This window comes from Argiope bruennichi, chromosome 10 (assembly GCF_947563725.1).
Source record: "Argiope bruennichi chromosome 10, qqArgBrue1.1, whole genome shotgun sequence".
In the NCBI taxonomy this organism is placed as follows: domain Eukaryota; kingdom Metazoa; phylum Arthropoda; class Arachnida; order Araneae; family Araneidae; genus Argiope; species Argiope bruennichi.
This window is the reverse complement of record NC_079160.1, coordinates 101,330,003-101,351,311: the sequence shown is the minus strand read 5'-3', so window position 1 is coordinate 101,351,311 and position 21,309 is coordinate 101,330,003. Positions and strand designations below refer to the sequence as shown.

The 21,309-nt window shown below is 25.8% G+C and overlaps 1 protein-coding gene across 1 annotated transcript; it reads right to left on the bottom strand.

Annotated features, from left to right (window-relative positions):
* Positions 1 to 776: 776 nt before the first annotated feature.
* LOC129989136 (sugar transporter SWEET1-like) lies at positions 777 to 21,207 on the bottom strand. Its single transcript, XM_056097467.1, has 7 exons — positions 20,852 to 21,207; positions 20,245 to 20,322; positions 9,032 to 9,155; positions 7,320 to 7,478; positions 6,358 to 6,477; positions 4,572 to 4,669; positions 777 to 1,391 (listed from the first exon to the last, which is right to left on the bottom strand). Exons 1-7 carry the CDS (start codon positions 20,989 to 20,991, stop codon positions 1,373 to 1,375), a joined length of 738 nt encoding a protein of 245 aa, XP_055953442.1. The 5' UTR covers positions 20,992 to 21,207; the 3' UTR covers positions 777 to 1,372.
* Positions 21,208 to 21,309: the final 102 nt, after the last annotated feature.

Below are 21,309 nucleotides of genomic sequence, written 5' to 3'. Positions count from 1 at the left end.
GTAATGTAATCATTGGTAAAAATCAGGAAAAAAATTATTTATAAAAAATGTTACATTTCAGGAAAAATTTGCACAACTATTACATTTGTATTATTTAAAAAGACATTTTTGTAAAAGTTTTAAAACAATGTGTGAAGTTCACTTTTATCAATGCCAAAAATTCACTTAATTTTGCATTAAAATTTTTAAAAAATCGCTTCAAAGTGCAAATTTATTTTTCTAAGCTATATACCTGCCATATTTTGTAGCTGCAATTCAAATGCTGTCGTCCATAAAGTATGTATGCTTACATGTACACACACCTTTATTATTAATAGGGATTCAATAATTTCCTTTTCAGAAGAAATACATCCCATCAAAGCAAATTATACATTTGCCTGTATACATGTGTTTTCCACTTTCCAATCCAAATTTTACTGAATTTTCCGTTTCAACTAGCCTGTTTAGATATATAATGTGGTTGCTCTCCCTTAAAATTTTCTAAAAGTATGATAAAAAAAAACTTTTTGTAATAAAAAAACACACAAGTGTGGAATCTATTGGGTTCTAGATGAAAATTACATATGGGATAAAATATTAAACCATCTATTAGAATATTTATTCATTCTCAATGATTTTTTTTAAAGTTGTATAAAACTTAAGCACATATAAACAAATGATACAAGTATATTTTTATCCATTGTTATGAAAGTCGAGTAATAAAAAAAAAAAAAATAAGCATGTACTGATGAAATGAAGATAATGTATAAGAAAAAGTGAATTGAGACAATAAAATATCACATTTTATAAGATTTTATTTTTCTTGTTTATACAAAGTCAGAAACTAAAGGGTGAAAATAAAGTTTTGATATATTTGTAAATTATCTAAATAAAACTTTAATTAAAAAAACTAAATAAATTACACAAATACAAATAAAAAAACTGCAGGAAAAAAACGTGTATAAAGATGCTAAGAAAACATTTGTAAACAGAACAATAAAACAAGATGATATAAAATTTACCGGTGTACTAAGATAGATTACCAAAATTAAAAACAATGCTTAATACAGAGATGATTATAACAATTGTAGAAAATATTTCAGTTGTACTTTGTTTCCGGACACAATTTATGAGGTTAAACATTTTCATTACAGTAAAAATATTTTAAAACAAAATCAGTTACTTTAAGAACAAAACAAATGCAAAATATGCCTTGTTATTTGACAACTCTTAAAAAGAGCCTGCAGTATAAAATGGAATGTGACTTAGATAAAAGCTCATTCTAATTGCAATTTACTTTACACATCCTTCGCCTTGACTTTAGATTCGATTTTGACTGCACTTGAAATCTGCATTGAAATAATGAATATTTCTCTCCTTTCCTGTTTGCAATTCAAATAATAACCTTTGACCTTAAAAAACAAAATGAAAAAAATATATATATAAATTGACTGATAGTTCAATTATTATCAAAAGCACTTTTAACTCATTTTGCAGTTTGTTTAATTTATTAAAAAGAGGCATTTTTTACCAAATAAATAAGAAATAATAACAATTTAATTTAATAAGTTGAAAACACTAAATTTCAAATCTTAAAATAAATACTATAATGACTATGAATTGCAATTTCTTTCATAGTTAACTTATTATGCATTAGTATGAAGTGTAATCAGATAATTTTGATTACAGATATAGTTGGGAACAAAAATATAAAAGTCTATGGAATATTTTATTAACTAAATATAACTAGGAAACTATTAATATTTAACAATGAAAGTGAATCAATACTTTTTATACGAAAATTTTTTAGAAATTATAATAATTACTGAAATTTATGAGCATTTATTATTGTAGCTAATTTAATGATTTCAGAAAAAAAAAATGTCAACATTTGATAAGTGCAATTGAAAGTTGAGGCTTTTTACATGGATACGAAAAGAAGTACACCAGTAAATAATAACAAAAACGAGTTTTTTTTTCTGTTTAAATAAAATTGTTAAAATAATAATAAAACCAATGATATATTTAATTTTTAAAATTATTCATGCCTAAAAGAAAGGTAAAAAGTTCAAATAAAAGGTATGAAAAACAAACAAACAATGAAATAAATAAGAATAGAGTTAAGTAAACCATTTGGTTCATTTGTCATTCCATTTGTGCTTTGTTAAAAGTTGTGCAGAAATTTCTTCATTATACCGAATGATCATTACATTACACAATATCCTTTCAGTTCTATGAAAACAAATTGAGTAATAGTTTTCATAGATGGGAACTATATTTACATTTTACAAAACTCATTGCATAGTATATAAATATGGTAACAATATTTTCTTCCAAGAGAAAATTTATCATATGTTTAAAAACTTATAATTTTTATAGTAATTGTACTGTGTTTCTCCATTAAGAGTTACAACTATATATATATACAACTTTTTATAAAGACAAATCAAAAGATATAAAAAATTAAAGGAATTACAGAAACTCCAAAAATTACACATGAATGCTTTGAACGTCACTTAAAATTACTTTATAAAATTTAAAAGACAAATACTGATTACATATGCTTTGGTGGGTATATATGACTAGATTGCTATATAGGATATTTTACATCTAAATCTTATAGAAATTCTCAGCAACTATATTTCACTTGCATGCTGATAAGTGTTTCAGAGTTCAAAAAGTAAAATCAGTTCATCCATTTGTAAATGCTCAATATTATTGGGGGTGGGATGAGAGGATGGAGGGCATGCAAACCTCCAATATTTAACAACCCTATTTTTTCTTATATCAAACTTAACACATCTAAATGGTACAAAAAGAGTACATGAATAAACAACTAACAGTAACTGAGATATGGTGTATAAAAATGCAATAAAAACGCACACAAAAATTTTCTCCTATGAAACTTTTTTTTTCAAACATGATTAGCTAGCACATTTAATATTAAACAAAACCCACATTAGAAAACTCTAACCTCTTGGCAGATAAACCACAGAGGGATTTAAGAGAAATAACCACATTAAAACTTAGACCCGATTTCCTTTCTGTACTGAAGTTTCAGTTTGCATACTTTATGTATGTTTTTAAAGGTATTTTATGAATAATTTTTGTTTTGACAGTTTTTGTTTGTGATTAAAAATTCATTTTCATGCTCATAAATGTTACAATCTGACAGAAAAAGGGTATTTATATTATATAAATTAGGAAAGGGACATTTATTTTATAGTTAGTTTGAGATGATTTCTTGAAAAACTTCTGATAAAATGAAAATAGACAGATAAATTTTTATAACAATTTGAAAAAGAATCATACAGAGAAGGCAAGAATACAGAAATCTTAAATGATAGAAAGATGAAACAAAAAATTATTACTGCAATAAAATTTCAAGTCATTAATTAGCATTTATATTTTTCATGAAGCATTAATAATTTATCAATATTAGTAGAAATAATGAATACTTTGAAATCAAAAGTAAATGATAAATTAGTTGTACATTCCACATTCATAAAAGATAATAAAGTAATGAAAGAATTTAGGAAATTGCAGAAATGGTAAAAGAGTTAATTCACGGCCAGATTATGAAGCCCCCTTTCCTAATCCCTAACTTCCTATAAGAGATATTTTTTTATTGACCTTAATTATTTATATAAGCAGTTTTATGTAGTAAATTCTGATAAACTGTCAAAACATTTATTTATGAGTCTCTTTAGAGAGTTCCGTATTTTTCATATATAAAAAAAATTCAAGATTTAAATCAAAACAATTTTTGTCAGAACAGTAAAAATTTTAAAACATAATCAAAATATTATCTAATTATAGATTAGAATTTTTTTTAAATATAAAAAAAATATTTAGCAATATTAGAATAATGTTTCTGCATTTAATCAAGTTAATAATAATTACTTAAGTTCAAATCAGTTTGCAAGCATGGTTCTTCTAAATAAAAGAAAGTATAAAATTAATGAACTCAAAAATATCACTAGAAAATATATTGAAATTTCAAGGCCATTAATATTAGGGGCTTCTAGGCAGTTGCCTACTTAATAATCCAGTCCTGAATTAGTTGAAAAAAGTTATAACAAAGCAGAAAAAGTCGCATAAATCATTGTTTTCTGTATAAGATGCTGCATGCCCACATCAAGACAAAGATTAATAACATTTGATATTAATTTGTATACAGATGAACAAGCATGAAAGATTAATAATAAGAAAACATGTATCCTGTTTGTTTCACTAACAAAAAAAAAAAAATCTTTTTATAATTTTCATTGCATTCTAGATGATAAACTGGTAATTAATTGCACATTTACATTAAATATTAAAATATACTGGTCTAGTCACTGGAAATTTCAAAAAATTAATAGTTATTACATTTTTTTTTCTTTTTACAATTAAAATGTTGTTTAGGTCCCAGAAGTATATCACACATACAATATAAACAGATCATCAAGTGCTCAAACACACAAATAGGAATAGAAATATCAATACATAGTATTAAGTAATTCCTTTTTAAGAGTCAATTTCTTCTGGAATAAATATAATGACTCATTTATATTTTATCCTATATCCCATCACCAAAATCAGTTCCTTACGTCATAGGTCCAAGTTCATAATATGGTTTTTTGTTTGAATACATGGCAAACAGAAGCAACTGCGATAAAGCAAGCAGTGCGCCAAGAAAATTTGGCACCTAAAAAAAAATTAAATTCATAGATATTAAAATATACAATTAAAAAAAATTACTATAAAACAGCAAAATAAATACATTCAAAACTTTTGCAAATTGAAAATTAATGAGAAAAAATTAATATATAAAAAATTTCAATATACAGGAAAATTAAATATATATATTTCATCATTTTTTAACCAAAAACGATTGTGCATAGTTAATTCTTAGGGTGAAACAAGATTTGAAACAAAATGTCAAAGAAATTCACTTTAAAAAGGCACAAATGACAAGGTTTTTCAAAATAGTTTTTATCATATTTAATTTATATTACTTCCTAATAGATATAATTTTTTGTGCAAAATACCTGCATTTTTAAAACTGCCTTTTAAAAAAACCTAAAATATATTTTAAAATTTTCAAACAATTCTATGATTTTTATATAAGTGTAAAAAGAATTTAGAGTAGAATTATATTTTAATAAATTTAACAACAAGTAAGTAATAAACAAAATTCACAATTTTTTCCTAATAAATAAATGTGTTCATATCTAAAACTGTTGCTATTCCATTGAACCAACAATTGGGCATAGAGCAATCAAATTTAACACAGATGTATTTAGAAAAATGTGGATCGTTGAGAACTTTTTTTTTTTTTTTTTAAAAATTATATTTATATAGCTCAAATGCTTGTTACATCACCAATATTGTTTAAAACTTATATTGTTGTAATAAAATTGAAATTATTTCACTTTTGTACAACTTTTTCAATTTCAAAAATTACAACACAAAGATGCTGTTTAATTTTTATATATTTTGAGCAGGTCTCATTACAAGACATGTTTTTTATAATAAAAAAATATCTTGAAGTTAAGATTTTAATCAGAAGAAGGAACAATGAATTTCTTTTTAATTTATCCATTTTTAAGAGCGACAGTTTTGCATCGATATAATTTGTTGTGACAAAATATATTGTTTTACTGAAAGCTCTTTTTGTGCTTTTCCTTTAAAATGCAGACAATATTTTCTTAAATCCATACACAAAACCTCTCTAAGAATTTTGGCCATTTAGCTCCTAAACTTTCGATGGTGTCAATAAGTGATTTAGCAGGTCTGCTTTGCATTTCTGCAAATATCAATTATTTCAAATTTTTTTTTTCATTTATTATTAGGTATAGAATCACTAATAAAAGTACAGATATTTACTACTAATTTTATATACTTCTAGATTTTTTTTTCATTTGGTGTTATAAATATGAATATTTTTAACCATAATTAAGGGCTTAAACATTTACATTAAAATTATTTTTATATAAGATAACCAATTTTTAATTAAATTCACTTCAAATGGTGAACATGAAATACATTACACAAACTTTGCTTAAAAATTGATTAAATATTTTATAGAAAGGAGGAAAAAAAAAAGAGTGCAGTGACTACAATTCAAAATAATGTGCAAATGAATGCTAGATGGCATGCATGTCTTTCATGTCACCACTTTATTATGAAAATGTATGAGCACAATGTATAGAATAGATCTGAGGCATCTAAAAGAGTACAAATTTTGTTACTATCACATAAATTTTAAAAACTTTTATTATGAAAACAATGAAGATGAAGTTATTCATTAGAGTTACACAACAATTATTCCTTCATCAAATTGATTCCCAATGGTGGCAAGTCAAACTTACAAACAATTTTCTAAAGTATTACCTGTACAAACAGATCATTGTTTAAAACTCCATAACACAGCCACAGAGTAGCCATAATAAATGTTGAAAGAATCATGGCAAATGGAAGAGTCTCAACATTTTTTGTTTTCAAAACATGAGCCTGAAATAAAGATTTCACAAACATTAAATGAAATTGGCACATAAACATCTTTTTAGCCTTTTAGCTTTGTGAGTGAAAAATAAACCATCAAAATTAGAATTTTAAATTAGTTTGATAGCTACAACTAAACTTAAATGAAAGAAAATCTACAAGTTATTTAAAGTAAATTTTTGTTATTTGAAATGTTTATCAATCAATAAATGATTTAATATCTACTCTAATAGGAATATGGTTAATTTTTCCTGGTGACCTCCACAAAAAATAAATAATAAAAAAAATCTCATATTTATTTATACAAATTTAATAATGACATATAAATGTCTATTTTGTTTGGTTTCTATAATTAGTGTTCTTAGCATTTTGATCTATTTAGAGCCTTTTATATAAATTTAAAAAAACGCATACACACACACGAGAAATAGACTTTTTAAAAATAAACAGTTTAATTTATCATTCACAGAAAACAAGCTTACAAAGAATCAAGAGAACAGATAATTGTATGCTAATAGCATATCGTATGAGCCAGAAAAAAACAAACAAAAAAAAAACACATCAATAAACAGGAATCAAAGTATTTAAGGATAAATGTTTCAAAGATTTTAAGTACATAGCAATTTTAATGCTAAAAAAAATCATAAAAAGGCCTGTTATGTAGTTTGGGATGAAAAAAAAAATGACAAAGAATATATAAGATTTAAACATTGCAAGTATATTCAAAAGAAAATCATATAAAATAACAATTTTTATGATCTTTAAGATAATTTAATTATAGAAAAAATATTCCTTGGAAAATAATCTATACAGAGTACTTTAAGTTTTAAAATACTTTACAGTTTTCTTACCAGAGCAGCTAATGGTGAACCCATAAAGATAACACCAGCACTACAAGCAGCTAAACCAGCTACATTCCGTGCAGTTTCATGGTCTGAGTAAAAGGTTGTATAGGTGTATAAAAATCCAATAATAAATATGGTAACAACCAACTGCTTATAAAAAGTTCCCTGGAAAAAAATATAGAAGTATATAAACATCATCTGAAGAATAATATTCTTTATTATACAAAAGAGATAAATAATTGCATTTAATAATGTTTTAAATGATTTGTTGATAGAAGAGGGAAATTTTGATTCATTACTAAATATCTAATCTGCTTTTGAAATTAAGATACTGGTACTCAAACATTGTGCCAAACAAAATACTGGATAAAACTAGAATATTTTGCATACCAGGACTTTCAAAACTTTTTTTCACTCATTGTGAAACTTCTTTAGTATAGGAAGAATTATCCTGACTTCAAATTTAGGAAATAAGAAAATGAAAAATTAATTCACGATAATTACAAGAAAAAATTATATAAATTGTTTCCTGCACATCTTAGTTGAATTTTCTTTAAAGTCAAGCTGATTTTCTTCAACAATTTTATTTATAAGTATTGAAGAATTTAATGGAAGACACCCTGATAAAAATTTATGCTGTTTCAACACTTTTAATTGGGATCCAGATCTATGCATTAAGAACCTTGTTTTGCACCAATTCTTAATAATTTCATGCTTTTAACTTGGTAAATATGACAGAGTTAAAATTCAAAGCAGCAAATAGGAATAGAATATAATTTTCAACAAATGGTCTTTAATTTGTTATTATTAAGAAAGAGATTGTTAAAACTCAATAAGTTTATTAGCATATTTTGAACAAAATACAGTAAAAAATTTCATTTCACCATATGTTGATAGATTAATTTAAGGAAAAGTTCTTTAAAAAAAATGAATCTTAATTCTAGTCTTGCATTAGAAAAGCTTAACTTTTATTGTAAAAAGTAAAAGCTTTAAATGATACCAAAGTAAATTGATTTTAACCTAATTCTTCCAACAATTTTTACTTTTTAAATATTTGATAATAAATACTATAAAAATTTTAATGAGCTTTTCATTTACAAATTTATGTTGCTAATATGTTAACTTTTCTTATATTGATATTAAACTATATTTATCTAAAAAAATTTTTCATTGCATAACAATAATTTTAAAGGAAAAAAAAAGTAATTACTTTCTATTTTTTTATGCTATAAAATAAAATCACATGAACAATTAAAAATACACTGTATTCAATTCTTTTATAATTCTATTAACATTTTAATAGATTTATAAAATAACAAGCTATTATATAGATAATAAAGTGAAAGTCCATTTTAAAATAATTTGGCACAAATTTCTGAAAAGCATAAATTTTCAGATTGTATTTGAAACAGGCTTGATTTCTTTCCAGCTTACAATTGCATGTAACATTAGAAATTAGATCTTCTATTTATTTGAAATACTGCAAAGAGTGAGATTAAAATAAATATATTATTAATTCTCTTTTTATTCTTAAACTTAACTTCATTTAATCTATTGAAAGTATGCATCTATACATATAAAGGACATAAAAATAAATTAATAACAAGACCGTTTCTTAAATTTAAATCATATATGTATTTTAATCATATATGTATAAACTTATACTCATATAAGATGACATACAAAGTAAACTATCCATTCAATATTTCAATACTTACCCTGTGGAGAGTAAATTTAGCATACCACATCAAATACAGTATTTGCAGAATGGCACCAGTTACATTCACAATAATTAGAGCTGAATCACTGATCAGTAAACCATACCTCAACCACAAGGAACAGCTATAAAAACAAGTTTAATAATAAGTCTTGATTAGGACAATAAAATATAAAATGGTATTAGGATTTTTAATGGTTAGTCATCAATTTTAATTACACAGCACAGAAATGTTTAATTATCAAATAATTTAGAACTGACAATTATTATTAATGTTAAGACAATGTTGTGAAGAACTGTAAGGAATAACATGTTTCAATAGTTGTAAACAATAAAAGTCTCCAAATATCAATAAAAGGATTTTAACAAAAAGTCATGCTACAGATTAATAAAATAAATGAGCATTGCAATACTCTTTTTCTTTTAATCTTTTCATTCAGTTTCAAGCTCAGTTTTAATAAGTTTTTTTTTAATTTTTTATTTACCTAATTTTGAAAGATTGAAATTTTCTTAAAGGAAGAAAAAAAGATACTTTAAAAAGAAAGAAAGGCATAAAGAAAAGTTCATTCCCCACAAATAGAAACAAATATTTGATTAATGTACTAATATTTGATTTAATATTTAATGTAATTTGTACTAATATTTGCTTTTTCTTTACCATTCTCATTCAATTTATATTCATCAATTCATAAGTATCAGCAATAACATTCTTACAGATTCTGTTTAATAATTAAATATTTAAATGATCCTATAAAGGCATAAACACATTTTACCATTTTTTCTTCAATTATTTTAATAACACATACATTTATATATAAAAATGTTTCTCACAGAAGAAAATTTCTGAATTCCCTTGATATACAGCATTTTGATTCAATGATAACTTATACTGTCTGTGACTTTGATGACTTAAAAAAAAACATGATAGAAATTCAACCATAAAGATATTATCAAAGATTTTGTCAGAAGATAAGAATGCTCTATTTAATTCTATCTAGGATTTGGAATTAGGTAGAAGTAAAGAGTTTGCTGACTGCAGGTGGAACAAACAGAGTTGGATAAAAATGCATAGTGACAAAAAATAGTGGTAAAAGAAAAAGCTGGATAGATTCCTATAATATATTGCAGTAATTGATAAAAAAAGTATTATAGTATTTAATATATAATTTAAAACAAAGATAAAATAGTCCAGCCAGAATTTAAAGCTAATACATGATGTTTTTTTATATTGTACACTATTCCCTTAAAATCTTTCAGAAAATATTAGTATCAAGCAGATATACAGTAAATACTTGAAAGCAGTCAATAAGTAAGAATTCTAGTTCCGGATGAACATAACATTCTTTTATTTTCGCATAAATGCATATTGATACAAGCCAGACTATGAAAACCTATTTCAGAGCTACTGCATTTTTCTGATCTTATGCAGTTGGTCAATCTAGCATTTGCACTGTTGTACATTTTGTTCCAGAATTTTTTTTTATATCAAAGTTGAATTCATTTTTCTACCAAAATAGATTTTATCATTTCCAAACAATCTAAAATTTTTTTCAACAAAGAATGTATTGATAGATTTATTCATCTTCAAATGCTCCAAGGATGCTGAAGACATCAATCTGTTACTCATGAAATGAATAAGCAGAGATCTATTTCAATCTAAATATATATAAATTACGTGTCACGTTGTTTGTCCGCGATGGACTCCTAAACTACTTAACCGATTTTAATCAAATTTGCACACCGTGTGCAGTTTGATCTAACTTAAAAGATAGGATAGCCCTTTTTTGAATTTTTAATTAGAATTTTAGTTATTAATTAAAAACTAACTTTCCCGCCAAAAAAATCGTTTCATTTTCCCCACCGCCAATCTTATTTTAATATATATAAATTACGTGTCACGTTGTTTGTCTGCGATAGACTCCTAAACTACTTAACCGATTTTAATCAAATTTGCACACCGTGTGCAGTTTGATCTAACTTAAAAGATAGGATAGCCCTTTTTTTGAATTTTTAATTAGAATTTTAATTATTAATTAAAAACTAACTTTCCCGCCAAAAAAATCGTTTCATTTTCCCCACCGCCAATCTTATTTTAATATATATAAATTACGTGTCACGTTGTTTGTCTGCGATAGACTCCTAAACTACTTAACCGATTTTAATCAAATTTGCACACCGTGTGCAGTTTGATCTAACTTAAAAGATAGGATAGCCCTTTTTTTGAATTTTTAATTAGAATTTTAATTATTAATTAAAAACTAACTTTCCCGCCAAAAAAATCGTTTCATTTTCCCCACCGCCAAATGAGTACGGCTTCATTTTTTTTCCCAACAGTCATGAGGCTAGGCTTAAGATTTTTCGGCTGATTATTTAAAACGATTCCCTTTATTTTTTTAATGTTTGATGCATTTAAAACTAAGCATTGTTAATTAATCGATCTTTCAGATTCATTCTGAAGTACTTTTGAATTAAAATAAAACAGAATAAAGGAAATTAAAAATTTCTAATCTGCATAGCGTTACCCCAACTGGCGTAGAAAAACTCACGCATTTGCGTTACGTTTCGAATCCGAATGTTCGAATTATTTATGATCCTATCCGAAAACGTTTCTCAGGAATAAGATATCATTTTCCACAATTATTTTTTAATGCATACAATAAATTTGATACGTTGCAACGGATAAATTATCACGATCTTATGTTTGAATTTTGTATTACTGTGTACGGTGGCAATTCTCAGAAATAAGATATTTTATTTGAAAATGATTAATTACAAACGTTTTAACGGATCACTGATTAATATAACATAGTAAAATTCTGCTTTTTTTTAATTATAAAGAAGTTTGGAAAAATACTTGGAGGTGCACACGGATAATTATTACTTTTCGTTTTGAATAAATTCCGATTCTTTATTTGACTGTTTACAAAGAAAAATGTTGTACGGCAATAACATTTGTTACCTTCATTGAATTTTCAATTAAATGATTTTATTTCTTTTGTTAAGCATATCGTAAAAAAGGTAAGTGAATGAGCCAATAATAAGTTCCTCTAATTGGATAATAAAAAAATATTAACTCATTTGTATGCTAAATGAAATTTAATCTTTTTTATATAAATTATTGAAGATATGATAATAAAAAATGGTTACAATAATCGTGTCAGTTTTTCATTTCTTTACTAATAATCTGCATGTACGTATCAAGTTATGTCAGCTATCATCAATTCAGCTATGATTCACTTCAGCTACAATGCTTATCATTATTTAATAAATGTTTCTGAAACTGATTTCATTTTGTAAATGAATTCTGAATTATTGCAACAGACAAATGTATCAATGACGGAATAAATCTCATGGCAACTTCATGTGTGGAATATAGAACTTTTTTTTTTTAAATCTTTCCTTTATTCTGAGGAAGCCAGAATCGGTATCACTGAAGTTAGAGGATTTATTATACATCATAAAGGGTTTATACTAAGAAGGAAGGTTTTAAGAAGGAACAAATTATTTGTTCATTATTTGACAGTCACAATTATCTGTTAGCTCCAAGCGATTCTAACAGATGGCGGTATCTGTTGACTGGATTGAGTAAGTATTCTAACAGATGGCGCTGTGTTAAAAGTACCAACGTTTCACATAAGCTACAATTTAATGGCATAACCACCACGTGTTGCTGAGGCTAAAGTATAAGTTAAATTTATTTCGTAGTAAACGCAATACAATGAAATTCAATTGTTCTTACTTTTTCAATTTTTGGTATTAGCATAGCCGACCACGTGTTATTTAGGCTGAAGTATAAATTGAATTCATATTATAGTAAAAGTAATACAGTGCAATTCTTCTTGCTTTTTAATTATTAGTGCTTCATTGTTCAACAATCTTTAATTAAAATGCATGTTTAAAACAATCATTCTTATGGCGAAGTGTTGAAACACTTCGATTGGCCATAAACATGCGCGTACAATTGCAAAATGATCCATCAGCACAAATATTTTCTGAACAATTACTAGATATTGGGAACGGTAAAATAGAACTGCAACCAAATACGCAATGCATTAAACTGCCAGACAATTTCTGCACTGTTCTTCAAGGAAAAATGATTTGATTCAGAGTATTTTTCCGGATATACAGAGTAATTACTTGAATCATAACTGGCTCAGTTATCGGGCTATTTTGGCAGCCAAAAATGTTGATGTTGACGAAATTAACCACATAACCTTCGATTAAAGATTGGTTCACGTATTATTCTCCTGCGTAATTTTAATCCATCTCGATTATGCAACGGTACGCGTTTAGTCATCAAAAAGATCACCGGAAATATACTTGAAGCTACCATTTTAACTGGAAAGTTTAAAAGAGAAGTGGTCCTGTTGCCACGTGTTCCGATGATACCATCAGAATCTACGATACCCTTCAAAAGTTACAGTTTCCCATTCGTTTAGCTTTTGCCATGTCTATAAATAAGTCTCAAGGCCAAACAATGTCCATTTGTGGTTTAGATTTGGAAAATCCATGTTTTTCTCATGGGCAACTATATGTTGCATGTTCACCTGTAGGAAAACCGTCAAATCTATTTGAGTTAGCTAAAGACAGGTTAACCAAAAATATTGTGCACCGATTAGTGCTAAATTAAATTGAAATTAAAAGTATTTATAATTCAAAATAATAAACATTAAGATAGTTTTAAATCTTTTATTAATAAACATTAATAAAAGATTTAAAACTATCTGCCCTACCTACCTCATTTATAAGTTTAAGTGTTACGTGTTTTTTACTAACAACTTTGTAATGTACTCATTTGTTACAAACTTGAAAACAAAAAATAAAGAAATTTAATTTTTTTTTTGTATTGATTTTTGCTCAATATCAACGGTAGTAGAAAATCAATCATGGAGGTCCCCATGTTTTTTTTTTACAAATGGCATCTGTAGAAAAAAGCATGGTGGTCCCCATGACTGGTGTTCTCCTACCGTTTCCCTTGAAAAGTTTACTACTATGTAATATAACAAAAACCTTAGCCACAGCAACGAGTGGCCGGGTCTGCTAGTTAAATATATATTCTCCTTGTTTATACCTGATTTTCTTTTCAATCACCAACCTAATTGGATCACTTCATTTTACTAAAATATCCTGATTATAAGATGAATTTTCAATAAGTCAAACTTGGATGGATCGCAAAGAACTTCATCTATGGAGTTTTATCTTGAACCTACTTTTAAGAAAAGAAAAAAAAAAAAAAAAAGAAAGTCCAACTTAAGAAAGATGTCATTTATAAGACAAAGACATAACTCATTATTGATCTGCTCAATGCTAACAGGGAAAAAAGAATGTTTGGAAATTAAATTGATTTAAATATCTGGTTTTATGAAAAATAAAGAAATGTCCATAATCATTATCTACATTATTAAGCATTCAACATCATTCACAGATTTTAAAATTCTATTCTGTGAGAATACAATAAATTTTGAAGCAAATTTATACAAGAGTAATCTGTTTTCAGAAATGCACTGTCAAATTTTTGGTTTTGAAAAACCATTTTTGGAAGTTTGAACTTGCTCTCTGAGACTTCAACTTGCTCTCTCTTCTTTTTCTTGTTTAGAATCTGTTTACAAAGTAAATTACTAAATGTCTCTGTCCTGCAACTTTTTTTTTACTAAGAATCTATAGTAATGCAATACAATACGAGAGGCCACCATTGCCTATACTGATACTCCAAGCAATGCTAAAAGACCAACATCCCTATATGGCATAAGTAAAAAAATTATTTATTTATTTTTTGTTATCAGCAGACATTAAATCTGGACTGTTAAATATTTCTCACATCTCATGAAAACAGACCATTTTGAAGCATAATAATGATGTTTCCTAAAACTAATGATGCTACTGGCCCATAATTTTCCAATTCTGATGGAACTGAGAAGAAAGATGCATGTTTTATTAAAACAACTGGGCAGTTAAACGACTTTATGCTGTTGAGTAACCAGTATATCCGAGATAAAGACTATGTTGCAATCTAACTTATAGCAAAGTACCACATCCACCATTTCCAAGAGTAATGATTGGAACACCTGGGTATGCCTATTTATTTACTCTCGCCAAATAAAATTCATATAAATATTAAAATTTTCCCTTTATACTTTTATAAATTAACTATGAGTGTAAAATATATAAAGGGAGAGAAATTTTAAGAAAAGCAGATTATATTGCTTTACAGTACTTAGATAAGAGTGATATTTGAAAGCCTCAAATCAGGTGCTGCATTTAAAACAATAATACATAATATCTTATATTACTTCAGGATTTCATATTTAGGGTCGACATTTGTAGCAAAAAGATTATAGAGGGAAAAGTATTTTTTTCTACAATATTCTTTCTTTATTATGATGGTTTTACGTATTATGCAAGATTCTCCTTCCTGGAATTAAACGATATTGACAATTTAAATGTAACATTAAATATGACAAACTGGACTAACTGTTATATAGAGTATTACTCAAGATTTATTTTTATACATATCCTGAAATTAATCTGTTATTATATAATCAAATATGTATTGATTTAAATAAACAAACACTGATTTAATTTTTTTTTTTATATATCTGTGCACGTAACATCTGCTTATTGTTGCTTCCAAGTTAAATTAGCTCAAAGATCTGTAGAACATAGCTCCTTTGGGTTTTATTAATTTGAATGAAAAATGTTTTTTTTTCCTTCTTTTTTTATCTCAACCTATCTATATATATGTAACATAATTTTGCAGATGCATGACATTAACTTCAATTTATCTTTCCACAGAAAGGGATGATTTGTACACAAAGAGAAGTAACAGAATGTGTCTGTTTACATCACAGCACAAGAGGAAAGTATTAGAAAATTTTCTCTTATACCTTTTACTGAGAGATTCTGATGAGGATTTCTTTGATAAGCGTCAATTTAGGAAAGGGAAAAATAAGTATTTTTGAATTTCATCTCTTTGCTTAGATTGTGAGAAATGGGATGGCCATCAACTTTTCATAATGTGTGTAAGAAATAATTAAATAAAAAGCAGGATAGGAAATAACAGACAATTATAAAATAAAGTAATATGAGCTAATTTAAGATAAAAATTAGAAATTAATTAGGATTTAAATTAAATTAAGAAATATTATATTTATATAATGTAAACTCATATTCTTGAGCAAAGTCGTGATAAAGCCGAAGAGAGTAAAGATACTTTTGAATTTTTTAACTTCGCTTTATCCATCCTGGGAGGCATAATGTATGTACAAGCAAGAAGCAAAGTGGAATGTCAATCAAGTGCATATAGGCAATAATTAATTAAAAAAATGATATTAGGATCAGAAAATAAGAGAAAGTTTTAGAATAATATAACATGGACTAAGATAAAAATTAGGAAATTAATTAGGATTTAAATTAGAGAGAGAGAGAGAGGGAGAGAGAGAGAGGGAGAGAGAGAGTGTCCTAAAAAGTAGAATAAGCTTTTATTTCCCTAAATATTAGATAAAGACATATACTTCAAATTACAAAGATTCATAAAATAAGGTTGGCAAATGTATGAAAGCACTCTAGTTTCTGTGGAGGCTAATATATAATAATAAATGTTTATGTATCCCATGGGATTGAAGTTCAAGTGGCAAAATATTTTTCTTGCATTTGTGTATGCACATACAAAGTTTTACACTTCTAATTACAAAGCGTGCAGACTTATACTTATTTTCAAATTTAGAGAATCAATCCCAAATTTAGACAAACATATTAATTTCAGAAATGCAAATTTATTCAGAAATATTACCATATGTTAATATTTCTCTAATAGTACATCATACAATCATCATGGCTTCAAAGAAATTTAGTAATGATGCATAACTGTTGATTGTTCCACAATTACAACATTAAATTTATAAGGAAAAGAAAACTTGAGAAATTGAATACTTAAGAAATTGAATACTTAAGAAATTGAATACTTAAGATATTGTTGTCTTTTATAAGTTTTTAATGACATCCATTTAGATGTACTGTTTACTTGTATTATTGATTTTTTTTTATGTAAATTTTATTGCCATGATATCAGGGCCGATAAGAATTGTTTAAGACAGCATGACCAATCAAGTTTAGCCACGTTTTAAACAACTGTATACAAGCAGTGTGTTAATTCTTATGAGCAGAAGAAGAAAGAATGGAGAGACTTATTTTTACTGCTCTACATTTTGATTATTTCAAGTTGAAATAAACTGTTTTTAATGGCGGATGAGTAGTTGTTTATACAAGAATAATAAGCATCATTTAATTCTACATCCTAACAGATATCTCAGAGACCTACAGAAATGTCTGGTAAGAATTTTTTTTGTGCTCATGTATTTTCTGAAAGAAAGACATATTTCAGTATCAAGGTATGTTGGAAATGTTTGCTATTTATTCTTATTTAATTGTAATAATATTTATATTATCCCTGAAAACTGAAATGATTTTCTCAAATATTGGTCAGAGGTATGGAAAATTAGTCAAATTTAGCAAAATTTGCCTTGTAGCATCTCAATAAAATTTACATATAGAACCATGAAAGTTTGTATATGCAAAAGTTTGTATATGTAATGGAACCAAAATAAATAAATAAAATAAAAATGAAAAATTATTATTTGACACTTTTTCACTATGAGCGCCCTATAAAATTTTTTCCTAACTTTTCATTATTCTCCTCTAGAGAAGCCAAAATCTTTGCATGCAAATGGATACCTTATGTGATGAAATTTGACAACAGGAAGTATATACATAATAGCAACAGATAAGAAAATAAACTTATTCCACTTTTGGAGGATATCATGTATATATTACCATAACCAAATATATAAAATAATATATAAATAGGGGGGGGGGGAACTACAACAAGTAAAATACAGTGTTAAGTTGAAAGTAAAGGCAAAAAAATTCAAAATTCATGTCAAAATAATGTTGAATTTTGATTATCAATACCTCAGTCAGCAACTTGATAATGGTCGTAAGTTGATACTGAAGAACCTAACAAATTTTAAAATAAATTGCATGCCATTGATGTACATTAATAATGAAAGAGTATATTAATGTGCTTTAAGGTAAATTCTTTTAGGAATTAATTATTGGCATGATTCATATACAAATATCACACCGCATTAGAAGCATTTACATTCATATTTTCCAAATAATACAATTTAGCATATTGTATTTAAAGACATTCAAGTATAATAAATTCAAAACATATTCAGAAGATATATTCTAGTTCTCTAATATAATTTTTGGTACAGTAAATATTATTGTTTTACAAATGATAATGATATAAATTAAATCTTAACATTCTCTTTGATAAAACTTATTTTATTTCCATTAAGGCTAAAAGAGAAACTAGAAAGCAATTTTTGATGTACTTCAAACAAATTTGTAACTGTAACCTTTTTAATGATTATAATTAGTACATATAAAAAATAATTATTGTTATCATTTGTATAGTTTATTTGCAATAACTCTTATATTTCCAAAAGTAAATAAATTTCATTAAATTAAAACTATTTCACATTAATACTTACAAAGATTATTCCCTTCTCTCTATATATATATATAACAATTATATAAAAAAATTTTTTAAAAAAAAAGCGAAACTTTATGACCAACTACATTTATGTGTTTAAGCTTTTTATGATTATTGATAAAGTTGGGTAAAAAACATTAAAAAAAATATTTAATATATTTATTACACAGAATATTAATAACTAGTACAAAATATTTAGCTTTATTAAAAAGAGAATCATGATATTCTATTTGAAAGTATTTATAGTAGAACTTCCTTTACATTGTTTATTTCTGTTATCATTTGCTGCAGTAAACATTAGGTATTTTATTTATTTCTTGGACAGATTTCACATACACTTATAACAATCTATTTCAACATCAGCTAACTGGTAGCAACTTTTTTTCATAATTTCTTTAATGATTTGATGAGAGAAAAATCAAAATTAATACACTAAATTTTGATTTACATATCTTAAAATTTTGCAAAATATTTTGTGTGCAACAATTTTGAAATATTTGTTGAGTAAGTTCATCTTTTAAGAATACATAAATTAATCTTAAGAAAAAAATCCATGCAATTTTAATTAAAAAAATATAAATTTTAAATTGTTATATATAAGATGATAATATTTAGAACTTTTTTGAAGGTTAAACAATGGAGGAAATTTGGTAATCTCACCAAACACATAAGTATATTTTCATTAGTAGGGTATAAGCAATATATTGCTAAATACAGCATCTTTTTTTTATATTTAAAATTTGTATTTGTTAAGTTCAAGAAGGAAAAAAAAAATATTTTTTTAAAAAGAAAATTAGTAATTTTATTTTTTTAGAAGTGTTTATTGTTGCTGCTTGAAGCATCAAATAAAGAATTTTATAGAGAAATGCCAAGAAGCCATGAAGTTGTCAGAATTTTCATCAAATGTAATCATCTGTTGTTTCAAATTTGCTATATAAAGATTTCTCGTTCCATACAATTAAAATAAATCTTAAACAACAAATATGCAAGCTGTGGATAAAGATATCAGAGTTTAAACAATCATTCTTAGCATCTGATAATTTATTTTATAAGGACTTGATTGGAAAATTACCCATCCATTTTACTTGTTTAGTAATACTTCACCCTCTTAACATGTTTGAAAGTCGCATGATTTCCTTTTAAATGTTTATTTTGAATTATACATAGGCTTTGAATTTCTAGAAAAGGCATATTCTTAAATATATTTTGTAAATATTTGGTGCTCATTAAAATGTGATGCTTTAAATTATAAAAGTATTTTAAAATTAAAATAGAGAAAATAGCAGAAAACATACAAAAGTTATACATTTAATATATCAGAAGAATTTTCAGTTACAAAATTAATAAAAATTACACATAATATTAAGTAGGTAAATTTTATATTTAAAAAAAAACTTGCATAACAATTATATTTTTTTTATAACCAACCCTATTTATAGAACTTAATTTATGTATCTAATTAAATTAACCAAGAAAAAATTATCATCAACATAAGAAAACAATAGAAAATATATATATATATATTTCAAATATTTTACAATGAGTAACATTCAAAAGAAATTAATGTTATTGAAAATGATAAAATGAAATAATATATCCAACCTAGAGCTTTATTTCATGTACTGGACATAAATTTGATAACAAGAAAAAAAAATTACCTCATTAAACCACATAAAAAGGGTAGAGCAGAAATATCACAAGTTGATTTCTTAGCATAAATCTTACGACAAATTTCACTGCAAATAAAAAAAAAATTACAATCAGAATTAAATTTAAAAAAATCTAAATATTTGTATGATTAAAAATACATTATATAGCAAAGTTAAAAATTTTATTTTTGTAATAAAATACAGATATTAATCTTTTTTAATATTTAAAATCATATTTAATATAATTCCCTCTTATTTTATATCACCTCAAAATCTTATTTTGTACACTGCATGTGGAAATTTCAACAAGTTTAATGAAATATTATTATAAAAAGACATTCATAAATTTCATGTCATGAATTATGGATTCAGTAAAATAAATATTAACAAATAGCTCAAAGCATTAATAAAAAATTATTAAAAACTCTTTTCTTCTGCAAAAAGTTCTTGAAATGAAAAAAAAAAAAAAAAAAATTAAATAATATCTTGCACTAGTATTTTTTACAAAAGTGAAGTGCTGGCACGATGTATGAATTTCAATGCAAATCTTTTAAAAATCTATCAAGAAATTTTCCTCCTGCAGTGTTGATAAGTTTAAAATAAGTTAGATACCTACATGCCAGCAAGAAAGACTGCGATCGTGCATACAGTTGCAGCCTTTCCGACGATATTTTTTACATCCATATCTCTTGTTGAGCATCGGTGAGTTCCCCCTCGAATTACACAGGTTTCAATAACATACAAAAAGGAGAGCATGCCCTATTGGAATAGGACTATGATATTTCAAAAAGCACATGCATAGATCAATTGTGCGCAAAAATTAAGAGATATTTTATTAGAGCAGGAAATGCTCCAGCTTCCAAGGATGGAACGATATCTCTATCAATCGATTTCTTCTCTGCACGATTTCCTCCAGAAGTTATGTTTACCCAATATCGAAACCATATACAACAGCACAATTATGAATTATTGCACAACTTCTGCCGACTGAAGTGTTGCCGGAACGTATATTTAATATTGTATTCATAATGAAAGTTCTGGAAATTTCCTTTTTATTTCAAATCAGACTCTTTC